This window comes from Erpetoichthys calabaricus, chromosome 10 (genome assembly GCF_900747795.2).
Source record: "Erpetoichthys calabaricus chromosome 10, fErpCal1.3, whole genome shotgun sequence".
Classification (NCBI taxonomy): domain Eukaryota; kingdom Metazoa; phylum Chordata; class Cladistia; order Polypteriformes; family Polypteridae; genus Erpetoichthys; species Erpetoichthys calabaricus.
This window is the reverse complement of record NC_041403.2, coordinates 97,710,377-97,724,005: the sequence shown is the minus strand read 5'-3', so window position 1 is coordinate 97,724,005 and position 13,629 is coordinate 97,710,377. Positions and strand designations below refer to the sequence as shown.

Genomic DNA, 13,629 nt, shown 5'->3' with positions numbered 1-13,629 from the left:
TAGAGATGGAGAGGTCTTATAGCATCTGAAGGAAGTCCCGCTAGAAGAAAGTTGAAATAGTCCAGCTGAGAGAGAACTAGTTCCTGGACAAGGACTTGCGTTGCATTATTAGTGAGGAACTTTCAAATCCTCTGGATAGTATGAAGAAGGAAATGACAGGATTGGGTAATTGAAGTTATATGTTCAATGAATGAAAGAAATGAGTCCAGGGTCGCACCAAGATTCTTAGCTGTGACTGGTGGCAAAAAGGTGACATCTTCAAGGGCAATGCTTAGAGATACATCTGAGGATGGAGAATCAGAGGATAATTTAATTTTTTTAAATTTAATAATAATAATTTTTTGCATTTATATAGCGCTTTTCTCACTACTCAAAGCGCTCAGCAATTGCAGGTTAAACGCCTTGCTCAAGGGCCCAACAGAGCAGAGTTCCTTTTGGCATTGATGGGATTCGAACCGGCAACCTTCCGATTGCCAGTGCAGATCCCTAGCCTCAGAGCCACCACTCCGCCTACTTATTCTGAAAGGTTAAGTTTAACATGATGATCATTCATCCATAATGAGATGATAGAGAGACAGCTGATCTGAAATGACAGAAAGATCTATGTGTCATCAGCAGAGAGACAGTAGGAGAAGCCATGAAAAGAAATTAAATTGCCTAAAAAGCAAATGTAGGGAGAAAAGAGAGGTGAACCAAACCCTGACCCATGCGGAATCCAGATGGAAGCGAATCATGTAGATTGTTGTCAGAGAGAAATTAAGAGAATTATTTGTGGACTATGCATTTTAGAGTCTTGGAATTGAATGGTAGAAAGGAGACCGGGCAGTAATTCTGAATATCAGACAGGTTGAGATAGACTTTCTTGAGAATATGGATTATACAAGACTTCTTGAAATTAGTAGAGAAGATACAAGAGGTCAATGAGGCATTGGAAACAGAACAGATATAGGAGATTAAGGAAGGAGAGATGGACTGAAGAAAATGTGAAAGAATGGTGTCTAAGGTGCAAGTGATCAGTCTGTGGTTACAGAGCAGGTTGAAAATGTCAGAATCATTTACAGCAGAGAATGAGGAAAAGAGGAGGATGACGCACAGGAGGGACAGAGGATGTTTTTGGGGTCTTAAAATGTTTTTGGATGTTGGTGACTTTGAAATAGAAAATTTATTTATATAACACGTTTTCATACAAGTGATGAAGCTCAGAGTTTTACAAGATGACGAAGGAAGAAAGGAAAACATAATAAGATTAGACACTACTACGTAACAAAGAATAAAGTAAGGTCGGATGGCCGGAAGGACAGAAAAAACAAACAAAAAAAAAACCCCAGAGGGCTGGAGAAAAAAACAAAATCTGTAGGGGTTCTGAGGCCACGAGACCGCCCATCTCCCACTGGGCATTCTACCTAACATAAATGATCTAAATCAGTCCTCATGGTTTTCAGGCTTCATGTGGAAGAAATAGATGATGATGGTCATGTGGACATTTGGCCTTCAATCCATCAATTTAGGGACTGCATGGTGCCTTGATCAGGTGGTGGTGGGGCAGGTCGCCACCATAGAAAACCGGAAAAAGAACAGCAGAGAAAGTAGGGGTTAGTATGGATTGTGGAGCCATGATAAAAACTGTAATTAAATGCATATACAGAATATCAGGGTTACACTAAAATGAAGCTATGAGAAAGCCAAGTTAAAATAATGGGTTTTCATCAGTTTTTTTAAAAAGTTCCTGGTGAATTTCTATCGGCAAGCTATTTCAGATTAGAGATGCATAAAAGACTGCCTCACCACTTATTTTATGTTTAGCTCTTGAAATTATAAGCAGACGCTCATTTGAAGATCTTCTGATCTTCTTATGTTTCTGAGTGGATGAGTAGTAATTTTCTCAAACTAAATAAGGAGAAAACAGAAATTTTAGTGACTGGCAAAAATGGATATAATGAAGACCTTAGAAATAAGCTTGATACAGTAGGCTTTTCTCCTTATTTAGTTTGAGAAAATTACTACTCATCCATTCAGAAACACAAGTAAGATATTGGGTCAGTGAACCAAGAGAGTCAGGGTCATCAGGCACTATTGATAAATACAGTTATGTGTTGTCAGCATAGCTTTGGTAGCTCACGTTATGCCTCAAGATAATCTGACCTAATGGAAGCATGTACATCGAAAAGAGCAATGGACTCAAGAATAGATCATTGCGGAACACTATATAAAATATCTTGTGTCTTCGAAGTATAATAACCACAACTATCAAAGAATTTTCCAACTGTTAAGTAAGTAACTGTTGGTTGGTCTCAAACCAATTTAAGGCACTGCCAGAGAGGCCCACCCACTGACTAAGGCTATTTATAAGAATAATGTGATCAATGTTATCAAATGCGGCACTCAGATCTAGGTGGATGAATACAGATAAATAGCCTCTGTCTGCATTTACCCGCAAGTAATTTACAAATTTAACGAGTGCAGTTTCTGTTTTGTGATTTGTTCTAAAACCTGACTGAAACTTGTCAAAAACAGCATGTTTATTCAAGTGATCATTTAACTGCATAATGACTGCCTTTTTTAGGATTTTACTTAAGAAAGGCAGGTTAGAAATAGGTCTAAGATTTTCAAAAACGGAGGGGTCAAGATTATTTTTCCTGAGCAGGGGTTTAACAGTAGCAGTCTTAAGACAGTCTGGGATGACCCCCATATCTAATAATGAATTTACTATGTCAAGAACGCTATCAATTAGCACGCCGGATACTTCTTTGAAATCAAAGAAGAAGAAGAAATGAAAATCATTAGGAGAGAAGGATGATGGTTTTGGAGCAACAAGAAGGCTTAAGAGAAACATGAAGGTAGAGAAGAGGTGGCAGGCATTTCTTCCAGAAGATGCAGTTAAGTTTTAATGTGAGGATTTCTTTGCCGATAGCAGAGATGCAGAGAAGGAAAACTTCTTACACCGTACTTAAGCCGAGTACAGATTCCTGCGAGCAGCACAGAGCAAATTATCTATTTTATTACACTTACCGTAGACACTCGCGTATTAGTCAATCTCACAGATAAGTCGAGTGTATTGTTTAAGCCAAAAATTACGAAATTTGTTATGACCCGCGTATAAGTCGAGGGTAAAACTTGACAGCTATCAGAGATAGAGGGCGACAATCAGCTGTTAATGGCGACAAAACTCACTGTCATGTCACAGGCATTCCCCTCTGTGCTTGGAGAAATGCTAGACTCGTTGACTCTGCAACTAATCCTTGTGTGTGCGTGAGTTATTGCTGAGTCGGACTCTGATTTTTCAGAATCGGATTTTATTGACAGTGATCAGGATTTGAGCAAGAGGGTGAAATCCTTGCGTGTGCGTGAGTTGCGAAATGTAAACAAAGGCAAGATGGCGTCGATATGTAACAAGGGAGCGAAGCGAGTGCAGAAAAGAAAACACTCAGCAGACAATGTTTTGCACATTATCGCTGAGTCGGACTCTGATTTTTCAGAATCGGATTTTATTGACAGTGATCAATAATTGAGCAAGAGAGTGAGAAGCCAGCATGATCGGACACCAGCCAATGCCGCGCCAGCTGAACGCATTCGCGCAGCTACCAGACTTCACAAGACAGCATGGCTTGCTGTTGGACACGACAGATCACCCGCTGCTGGACTACTTCAGGCTGCTCTCTCCTGATGCTGCTTTTCAGCTATTGACAGTGATCAGGAATCAAGCAAGAGAGTGAGAAGCTGGCATCAGCTGATCGGACACCAGCCAATGCCGCCCCAGCTGATCGACTGCCAGCTGAACGCATTCGCGCAGCTGATGCAGCTACGGCAAGGTTCGCTTGGGAGGAATACCCAGACATTGATCCGAACTGGCTACCGGAGTTCACAAGACGGCATGGATTGCTGTAGGACACGACAGATCACCCGCTGCTGGACTACTTCAGGCTGCTTTCTCCTGATGCTGCTTTTCAGCTACTGTCAGACGAGACAAACAGGTAGGCAGAGATAGAGGGCGACAATCGGCTGTTAATGGCGACAAAACTCACTGTCAAGTCACTGGCATTCCCTCTGTGCTTGGAGAAATGCTAGACTCAGCAACTAATCCTTGCGTGTGCGTGAGTTGCTAAATGTAAACAAATTTAAACAAAGGCAAGATGGCGTCGATATGTAACAAGGGAGCGAAGCGAGTGCAGAAAAGAAAACACTCGGCAGACAATGTTTTGCACATTATCGCTGAGTCGGACTCTGATTTTTCAGAATCGGATTTTATTGACAGTGATCAATAATTGAGCAAGAGAGTGAGAAGCCAGCATGATCGGACACCAGCCAATGCCGCGCCAGCTGAACGCATTCGCGCAGCTACCAGACTTCACAAGACAGCATGGCTTGCTGTTGGACACGACAGATCACCCGCTGCTGGACTACTTCAGGCTGCTCTCTCCTGATGCTGCTTTTCAGCTACTGTCAGACAAGACAAACAGGTAGGCAGAGAAATTTTTTGAATCGCGGGCTGCGCTTACATTGCATTGATAGCGTGCGTTGCCTTGGTTCTTTTGATTCCAAATCTGGTTGCATGTTGCAGCTAATGGTATGTTTGTTATCCAAAACCTGCAAAAGCTAATGCTCAAATTCAAGTATTTCACAGTTTAAAGAATTATTTAATGAATTTAGAAAAAAACTAGCTAATTAGCAATAGTATTGCTGGCTTATAATTATTTCAAAGACCATGGGAAACGGCAGATGACCGGTGACTTAACACCGTGAAGCGTTGAGTGTACAATGTCATTACCCAAATTCTATGGACAATTGTGTTGCCCTGCGGATAAGTCGATTCTTTTTTTTTGAATGAATTTTAAGGCATAAATTTTTCGACTTATACGCGAGTATCTATGGTAATTTGTCCTAGCACTGCTCTCTCTCAAGAATTTTATCACAATGGGAGTGAGTGCCATTGTTTAGTACACTTTTTGATTTTTGTAGCACCACAGAGTCTTTCAGTGATGGATTAGAGATGTTCAGTAAAAACTCTAGTCAGATGGTCTCTAAAGGTTTTTGAAATGCATCCTGAAATTCCATGCAGTCTAGATGTCTTACAGATGCTGACTTGTTCAAACAACATTTATTTCTAAAGCACCTTTTGAACACAAAAGGTGTAATTCATAATGCTTTACAAAAGAAATACAGTCAGAAAACTTAAACTTAGGGCATAATCTATATTAAGAATTATCTGGAATGACAGATATACAGTTAGCTATTGTCAGATGGCAAAGTAAGAGGGGACAATAAAATCTCTAGCTGGCATAAATACTGAAAAAAAAAAAATCTCTAGGTGTTCCAAGACCAAGTGACTGCTTATCCACACCTGAATATGATAACATAATTCTGCTGGTCTCATCACAGGAAGAGCATCATAATACCTTCTAGTGTCAATTGTTGCTGCAGAATACTTAGGCCATATCGGAGGAAGTGCAGAATGCTACGATGAGAAACCAAAAAAGAAAGCAAAAGATAAAAAAAATTATTTATATCAGATGAATTTGAATATGAATAATAATTACCAACAGTAGTATTCTATGAAGACTTTACATACCTTTAGGATAAATGGCACAACTTAGAATTTTAAATATGTAAAGTTAGTTTTAATCAGTAAAATTAAATATATTACAACTTATGAAAAGCCAAATTAAATGTGTTTTTAACATTTTTTTTAAATGTCTGACTGTATTAGCTTGATGTATCTTTATTAGTAACACATTCCAGATTTTTGTTTTGCATAAAAGCAAAAAGCTTTCTCACTGTTTTATGCTTGACTCTAGGAACACTGAGTAAGCCAGAGTTAAAAGATCTAAGATTGTAATTAGGAATGTACAGTATGTGAACAGGTATTTGGTAATGTAGTGTAGCAGTTAAGGCTTTTGTCCACCTCTTGAACCCTCAGGTACCACTCTGAACACGAGGTAAAAGTACAACAATATTTTATTTTGTTGTCACGTGCATAAAGCACTCTCCACACCACACTCATATAAATCACCAACTCTCTCAATAAACAATAAACTCTCCTCCTCGCCCAGACACTTTGCCACCCTACCTCCCAGCTCAGCTCAGTGTTCTGGGCTTCCCATAGTCCTTTTATAGCTCCTGACCCGGAAATGGTTCCAGGCACAACCCACAAGTCCATTTCCTTCCGGGTCAGGGCAAACAGTCCTCTTCTTCATCCCGGGAGTACGTCGTTTCTTCCGGTCACGTGACTGACGCACTCCCGGGTTATAGGGCACACAAGAGCCCACTAGCCCCCCTACAGCGACTCCCGGTGGTCCCCAAGGTATCCAGCAGGGCTGTGTATAGAAACTACAAAGTCCATGAGGCCCTGCTGGAACTCGGGGCACCATCATGCTGTCCGGAGGGCTCCTCCTAGTGGCCTGGGGGTGGCGACCGGAGTCCATAGCCGGTCGTCCATCACAGTAGGGAGGTGAAAAACTGTTCATAGCCTTACAGACACTTTAAGGAATTTAAAAATCAATCCTAAAAGACTCCAGCAGCCAATATAATGATGCTAATATTAGTGAAATGTGCTCAAATTTTCATTTATTAGTTGAGTAGCAAGAATTTTAACCATCTACAGCCAGTTTGTCTTTTTTGTCTTTCCTGTCAAGAATACATTACAGTATTCAGCGACAAATGAAAGCTTTTCTGCAGATATTTAAGTTCAAATTTGTGCTGTTTCTTAAATGAAAAAATTACATCTTTATAACATAGGCAATATATAATTTAATTCTGAATCTATAATGACAGCTAGACATACTTCTGGTTTAATCCAAGGCAAGGCAATCTGATTTTACCCTGATATCCTTGACTTTTATGCTGTTTTTTCTTTGCTTAATTTAAGAAAATTGCTTCTTACCCATTTTGTAATGCTAACGGGACAGTGAATCAGTGGATTGAAAGCCTAGGGGTCATCTGGCATGACTGATATACAAAGCTGTGTCATATACATAGCTATGGCAATTGACCTTATATTTTGAAATGATCTGCCCTAAAGAGAGCATATAGAGTGAGAATAATAAAGGATATAAAACAATTTCTGAAGACCACCAAATATGACATCATACATTTCTTATGTACAGTCCAAGACATGCCATCTGAAAGGCCAACCCACTATTGAAGGTGTTTTTTGTATCAACATTAAGATGCAAGTCACTAACTGTTTTAACAAGAGCAGTTTCAATACAATGAATAGATCTAAAACCTGAATGGTATCTATCTAGAATAGAATTTTTATTCAAATAATCATTTAATTGTTAATGTTTTTTCTAGAATTTCCAGAAAGATTGCATTATTTTGAAAAATAGCTGAGCAGATGTAATGAAGTGGAAGTTGGTTAAGAATTCTGACAACTGTGCAAAATTTTATTGTTGAGCCAGCAGTGCAAGAATCTTCAGTGCTTTGAAGTAGTCTTTGAGGACAGGTTTTTCTTCAATAATAATTTCTAAATGGGCAATAATAGGTGAATAAATACCTATTCAAATTATAAGAAAATAGACAAAAACAGAAGCAGCGTAGCTTCCTAGCTAAAAGCAAAGCAAGAACTTTAGGCTAAGAGAGGTTAATGCTTGGTGGCATCATTTGTATTTGGAATCTAATCCTGTATAGATTTTAGAACGCTTAGACTGCCACAGGGGATGCACAAACCAGTGTCCGGATAAATGGGGAGGGTTATGTCAGGAAGGGCATCCGGTGTAAAATTGTGCCAGATCAATATGTGGACAGAGATACAAATTTCCATACCAGATCGATCGAGGTCCAGATTAACAACGGCCACCACCAGTACTGTTAGCCAACAGGGTGCTGGCGGAAATTGGGCTGCTGTTGGCCGAAGAAGGAGAAGAAGAGAGGGGAGATGTGTCTGGAGGTAGGACAGGAGGAGGGTAAAGAGAGTGGAACTGACAGTAGGAACTTCGAATGTTGGCAGTATGACTGATAAGGGAAGAGAGTAAGCCGATATGATGGAGAGAAAGAAGGTTGATAAGAGACTAAATGGAAGGGAGTAAGGCCAGGTGGATCAGAGGTGGATTCAAATTGTTCTATCATGGTGTGAATGGGAGGAGAAATGGGGTAGGGATTATTCTAAAGTACAGTATGTCAAGAGTGTTTTGGAGGTGAAAAGAGCGTCAGATAGAGTAATGATTATGAAGCTGGAAACTGAAGGTGTGATGATGAATGTTGGGTGTTCGATGAATGAGAAAGAAGGTTTCTGGAGTGAGTTGGATGAGGTGATGGACAGTGTACCCAAGGGATAGAAAATGGTGATTGGAGCGGATTTCAATGGACATGTTCATGAACGGAACAGAGGCGATGGGTAGGTATAGTGTCAAGGAGAGGAATGAAGAAGGTCAAAGGATAGTGGATTTTGCAGAAAGGATGGGCATGGCTGTGGTGAATACGTATTTTAAGAAGAGGGAGGAACATAGGGTGATGTACAAGAGTGGAGGAAGATGCACACAGGTAGATTATATCCTATGCAGAAGGGTCAATCTGAAGGAGATTGAAGACTGCAAAGTGGTGGCAGGGGAAAGTTTAGTTGGGCAGCATAGGATGGCGGTCTGTAGGATGATGTTGGAGATCAAGAAGAAGAGGAGAGGGAGGGCAGAGCAAAGGATCAAATGGTGAAAGTTGGTAAAGGAAGACCGCAAGGTTGAGTTTAGGGAGGAGTTAAGACCGGCACTGGGTGGCAGTGAAGAGTTACCAGATAGCTGGGCAACTGCAGCAGAAGTAGTAAGAGTGACAGCAAGAAGGGTGCTTTGCATGACATCTGGACAGAGGAAGGAGGAACAGGAAACCTGGTGGTGGAATGGGGAAGTACAGGAGAGTATACAGAGGAAGAGGATGGCGAAGAAGAAGTGGGATAGTCAGAGAGATGCAGAAAGTAGACAAGGTGAAGAGAGAGGTGGCAAAGGCTAAAGAAAAGGCGTATGATGATTTATATGAGAGGCTGGACACTAAGGTTGGAGTAAAGGACCTGAACCGATTGGCTAGGCAGAGGGACCAAGCTGAGAAAGAATGGTAAAGCCGTTGGTCCAGATGATATGCCTTTGGAAGCATGAAGGTGTTAAGGAGAGATGGCAGTGGAGTTTGTAACCAGATTGTTAAATTGAATCTTGGAAAGTGAGAGGATGCCTGAGGAGTGGAGAAGAAGTGTACTGGTACCAATTTTTAAGAATAATGGGGATGTGCAGAGCTGTAGTAACTACAGGGGGATAAAATTGATGAGCCACAGTATGAAGTTATGGGAAAGTGTAATGGAAGCTCAGTTGAGAAAGAAGGGGATGATTAGTGAACAGCAGTATGGTTTCATACCAGGAAAGAGCACTACAGATGCAATGTTTGTTCTGATGGTGTTGATGGAGAAGTATAGAGAAGCCCAAAAGGAGTTGCATTGCGTCTTTGTAGACCTAGAGAAAGCATATGACAGGGTTCCTCGGGAGTAGAGTTGGTGAAGGTGGATGAGTTTAAATACTTGGGATCAACAGTACAGAGTAACGGGGAGTGTGGAAGAGAGGTGAAAAAGAGAGTGCAGGCAGGGTGGAATGGGTGGAGAAGAGTGTCAGGAGTGATTTCTGACAGATGGGTATCAACAAGAGTGAAAGGAAAGGTCTACAGGACAGTAGTGAGACCAGCTATGTTATATTGGTTGGAGACAATGGCACTGACCAGAAAGCAAGAGACAGAGCTGGAGGTGGCAGAGTTAAAGATGTTAAGATTTGCACTGGGTGTGAAGAGGATGGACAGGATTAGAAATGAGGACATTAGAGGGTCAGCTCAAGTTGGACGTTTGGGAGACAGTCAGAGAGGCGAGATTGCGTTCGTTTGGACATTTGCAGAGGAGAGATGCTGGGTATATTGGGAAAAAGATGTTAAGGATAGAGCTGCCAGGCAAGAAGAAAAGAGGAAGGCCTAAGAGAAGGTTTATGGATGTGTTGAGAGAGGACATGCAGGTGGTGGATGTAACAGAGTGTAACAGAGCAAGATGCAGAAGACAGGATGATATGGAAGAAGATGATCTGCTGTGGCAACCCATAACAGGAGCAGCCGAAAGAAGAAGAAGGAGACTGCTCTATACTGTTTACAGTTTTACATAGTATTAACATATGTCTTGGGGAAGAGAATAAGATTTTATGGATTTCCATTTTAATTTCTGTGATAAGTGCAAGATCTTCCACCCATCATTGTTTTAGCACATCTAGAGGTGAGCTGTTTTGTAGCTTTAATGTAATTTGAAGGATTCTACCTTATCTTTTGGAATTTATGATGACAAAGTAGTGGTTAAAGGGTATAGGTGATGGAAACTGAGATATATTAAAATTAATAAAATGTCTAATTTACAGGTTATTTAAGAAATATGTATCGTTATTTCTTATAGAGCTTTTCCAAAGTCAGAAAACTACCTTAAGTATACCTTATCCACTGATTTCCAAGGCATCAATGATTCTCTGTAGATTTAGAGATGCATTTTTGGTGGGGGAAAAATATCAGCACCAGTTTAACAGAGTGACTGTTCTGCACACTCTTTCATCAAAATAAAATTTCAACTGACTTATCTATTAAGGATGTTCTTTCTAAAACCAATTACAGAATTTGGAGCACCAGACCTTCTGGGTAGTGGTTGATTGTTAGAACCAATGTGAGTCCTGGGAGTGGTCTGCTGGGAGTGGTCTGATCAGTGCTTCCTTGTACCTCTTAAGGATTGTGGTGTAGCTTGTAGCAGCATAGGAACACGTCCTGAAGCAGGACTGTAATACGTTTTGATTGCTATAAAATCTGCAGTCAGCAGTGTTAGCATTTTAAACTCATCTAGTAAATTTAATAAACTTCTCACAGAACCAATATGAGCTTTGACTTTTTTGTGTAATTTCTAGTTGTCTACTATAGTTTTTATAGTCACAGTAGGAGAATATGCACCTACATTGTTCATCCACATTAATACTACTCACATGTATAGCATCCCACCAAATTAGAACCTCCTGCGCAGCTTCTCATTGCTCCATGGCTTCTCGTGTCATGTAGGTGGTATTAGTAAGGAAATGTACACAACACATTACACATGTCAGACCAGTAATGGTAAGTAAACGTTGAGAAGCAGGCTACCTTGTAGGATGCCAGCAACTATCCACAAACTCTAAAATGATATGCAAAAGCAGTTGGGTTTGTTGCAATGTTACCGTCATTTAAAACAACAAGATCTGTTGGTAATTTTTGTTTTCCTTCTCATAGCAAAAGCAAGCAATTTATTTAATGAACAGTCTCAGGAACTCTGATTGGTCAGATCTTTAGAGCTACAGCAAGCATTCTGTTTATATCGGTTATAAGAAGCTGTTGATTTTGAGATGCATTTTGATCTCAGAAAAATTCAAATGTGAAAAAATGTGTATCTTTGCTGTTTCATGTCAATCAAATGTAGTGTTTAAGTTAACCCTTTTTCTGTTAGTATTATTGGTGTCTGTCAACATTTTGACACAGACACACACGCTCATTTTTAAGCAGACAATCAAGCTCCTAATTTGTTTGTCTACTACAACTGAAGCCAGCAACTTTACGCTTATCAGAGTTATAGAAAAACATGTTTGTTCTCAAATCTGGAGTAATATGCAGTAAAAATATTGGGTTAATAAATGTATTTATATTTGCAGGATGCAGCTGATTTTAAAATAACTTAAATGCTTTTCTTTCTTTAATTTATTTTTAGGTGCAAACACGCAGTGCAGATGAACCTATGACTACATTTGTAGTTTGCAATGAATGTGGAAACAGATGGAAGGTAACTAATTATCTATCTATCTATCTATCTATCTAATTATATATTATTTATTATTATGATGATATATTTATTTCACAGTTAGGTATAGGAATTGATTGCAGTGTTTACTGTATTTATTGCAACTAGAGTAAAGTAGCAGGCAGTTGTGTACAGAGCTAAAGCACACAATGTACTTGGCTCAGCCTGGAATGTAGGAACCTTTAATTCAGTCAATGCACATAATCTACATGAAGCTATTTCTGATGTACAGTATACTGTGCCATATCAACAAATGGCCAGGGATATGGAAAACACTCCAGGTCAGCACCAAAATTTGATACTTACTAAATTATCAAGCCAATTTGAGATTTGTTACTTATTATTTGACCAGTGCCTTTATGCAAGGCGACAAACAACATTTGAGATACCTTAAATTCCTTCACACCTCTCCATTAGCGTCTTTTGTTTTATAAATGTGTCAGTCAGCACAAGCAGCCTGCTATCCTATCCCCCCAACGTTGCAGCTCAACTCAGGCAAAAAGTTCTCCCAGCTCAATGCTACTACAATGGTCAATGCTGCTTCAGTACGCAAATGACTTTAGCTGCAGGTGGAAGCTCCTGTCGCATGTTATGCAACTGTCATTACAGTTCTGCCTTTGTCCAGAAATAGTTTCATAAGCTTTATGACCTTAGTCTCTGAAAGTCTTTCTCACGTGGGACAACTGGGATCTTTTCCAGAATAGGAAGTGGCACTGCACATGTACTTTGTCAGCATGCCCGTGTCGATCCAAAACAGGAAGCTCTGCAGTCTACTTGTGACTTTACGCTGTAGGAAGATAAGTAAATAAAACCAAGGTAAATAACATTTGATGTGGCTTTTATATAAGTAACATAAATGTTTTTCATATAAAGACCATTACAAAACATAATCACAAACAGAACTTTGCACGATACCTTGGTGAGCTTGGCATACCCTGCTGTTTCGTTGAAGGACATGTGTGTGACAGGATGACACCTCTTGCTGCATCCAAATGGTGCCATCTTCCTCCTTTACGCCTGGTGCAGCTACGTTGTTCTTAAGTGTAAGTGGACATTTCTTGCGGGGAGGGTTTCAGTTTTCTTTTCTCCGATGTAGAACCATCATCCTCATCTGAGTTCATCTTTGTTATAGCACGTCTCTATTTGAAAACAGCAGTGTCAGATCGGGGGGGGAGTGTGAATGTGACCGAGAATAAAACTGAATTAAAAAAAATAAATAAGCTAACCTTTACAAGTACCATACATTTACACCGGCTGTTACAGACTCAAACCAAATGTATCCATCCATTTTCCAACCCGCTGAATCCGAACACAGGGTCACGGGGGTCTGCTGGAGCCAATCCCAGCCAAATCAGGGCACAAGGCAGGAACCAATCCTGGGCAGGGTGCCAACCCACCGCAGGACGCACACAAACACACCCACACACCAAGCACACACTAGGGCCAATTTAGAATCGCCAGTCCACCTAACCTGCATGTCTTTGGACTGTGGGAGGAAACCGGAGTGCCCGGAGGAAACCCACACAGACACGGGGAGAACATGCAAACTCCACGCAGGGAGGACCCGGGAAGCGAACCCGGGTCCCCAGGTCTCCCAACTGCGAGGCAGCAGCGCTACCCACTGTGCCACCGTGCCGCCCAACCAAATGTATGTTTTATTTTATTATAGTAACAATAAGAGCAGCTCACTACTCAAAATGGTCATTCTTGGAAGCGCCCACAACCTCCTGGTTATGAGTCACCATTTTTTACCACTGCACTACCCAAGAGCACGTGTCTGCATCATACCCTAACTCGATTTCTTTTTCTTCAGTTATATTCTT

The 13,629-nt window shown here is 40.6% G+C and overlaps 1 protein-coding gene across 2 annotated transcripts in view; it reads left to right on the top strand.

Moving 5' to 3' along the window:
* tcea2 (transcription elongation factor A (SII), 2) overlaps window positions 1–13,629 on the top strand; it is a 74,012-nt gene that overhangs the window by 49,699 nt on the left and 10,684 nt on the right. The window contains exons 9-10 of one of the 2 annotated variants that reach the window (XM_051933300.1): window positions 11,717–11,788; window positions 12,506–12,610. In XM_051933300.1, the coding sequence (XP_051789260.1) occupies window positions 11,717–11,788; window positions 12,506–12,586 (153 nt within the window). In that variant the 3' untranslated portion in view covers window positions 12,587–12,610. Of the gene's footprint in view, window positions 1–11,716; window positions 11,789–12,505; window positions 12,611–13,629 lie in introns of those variants that run through there. The other variant, XM_051933301.1, reaches the window with a different exon arrangement.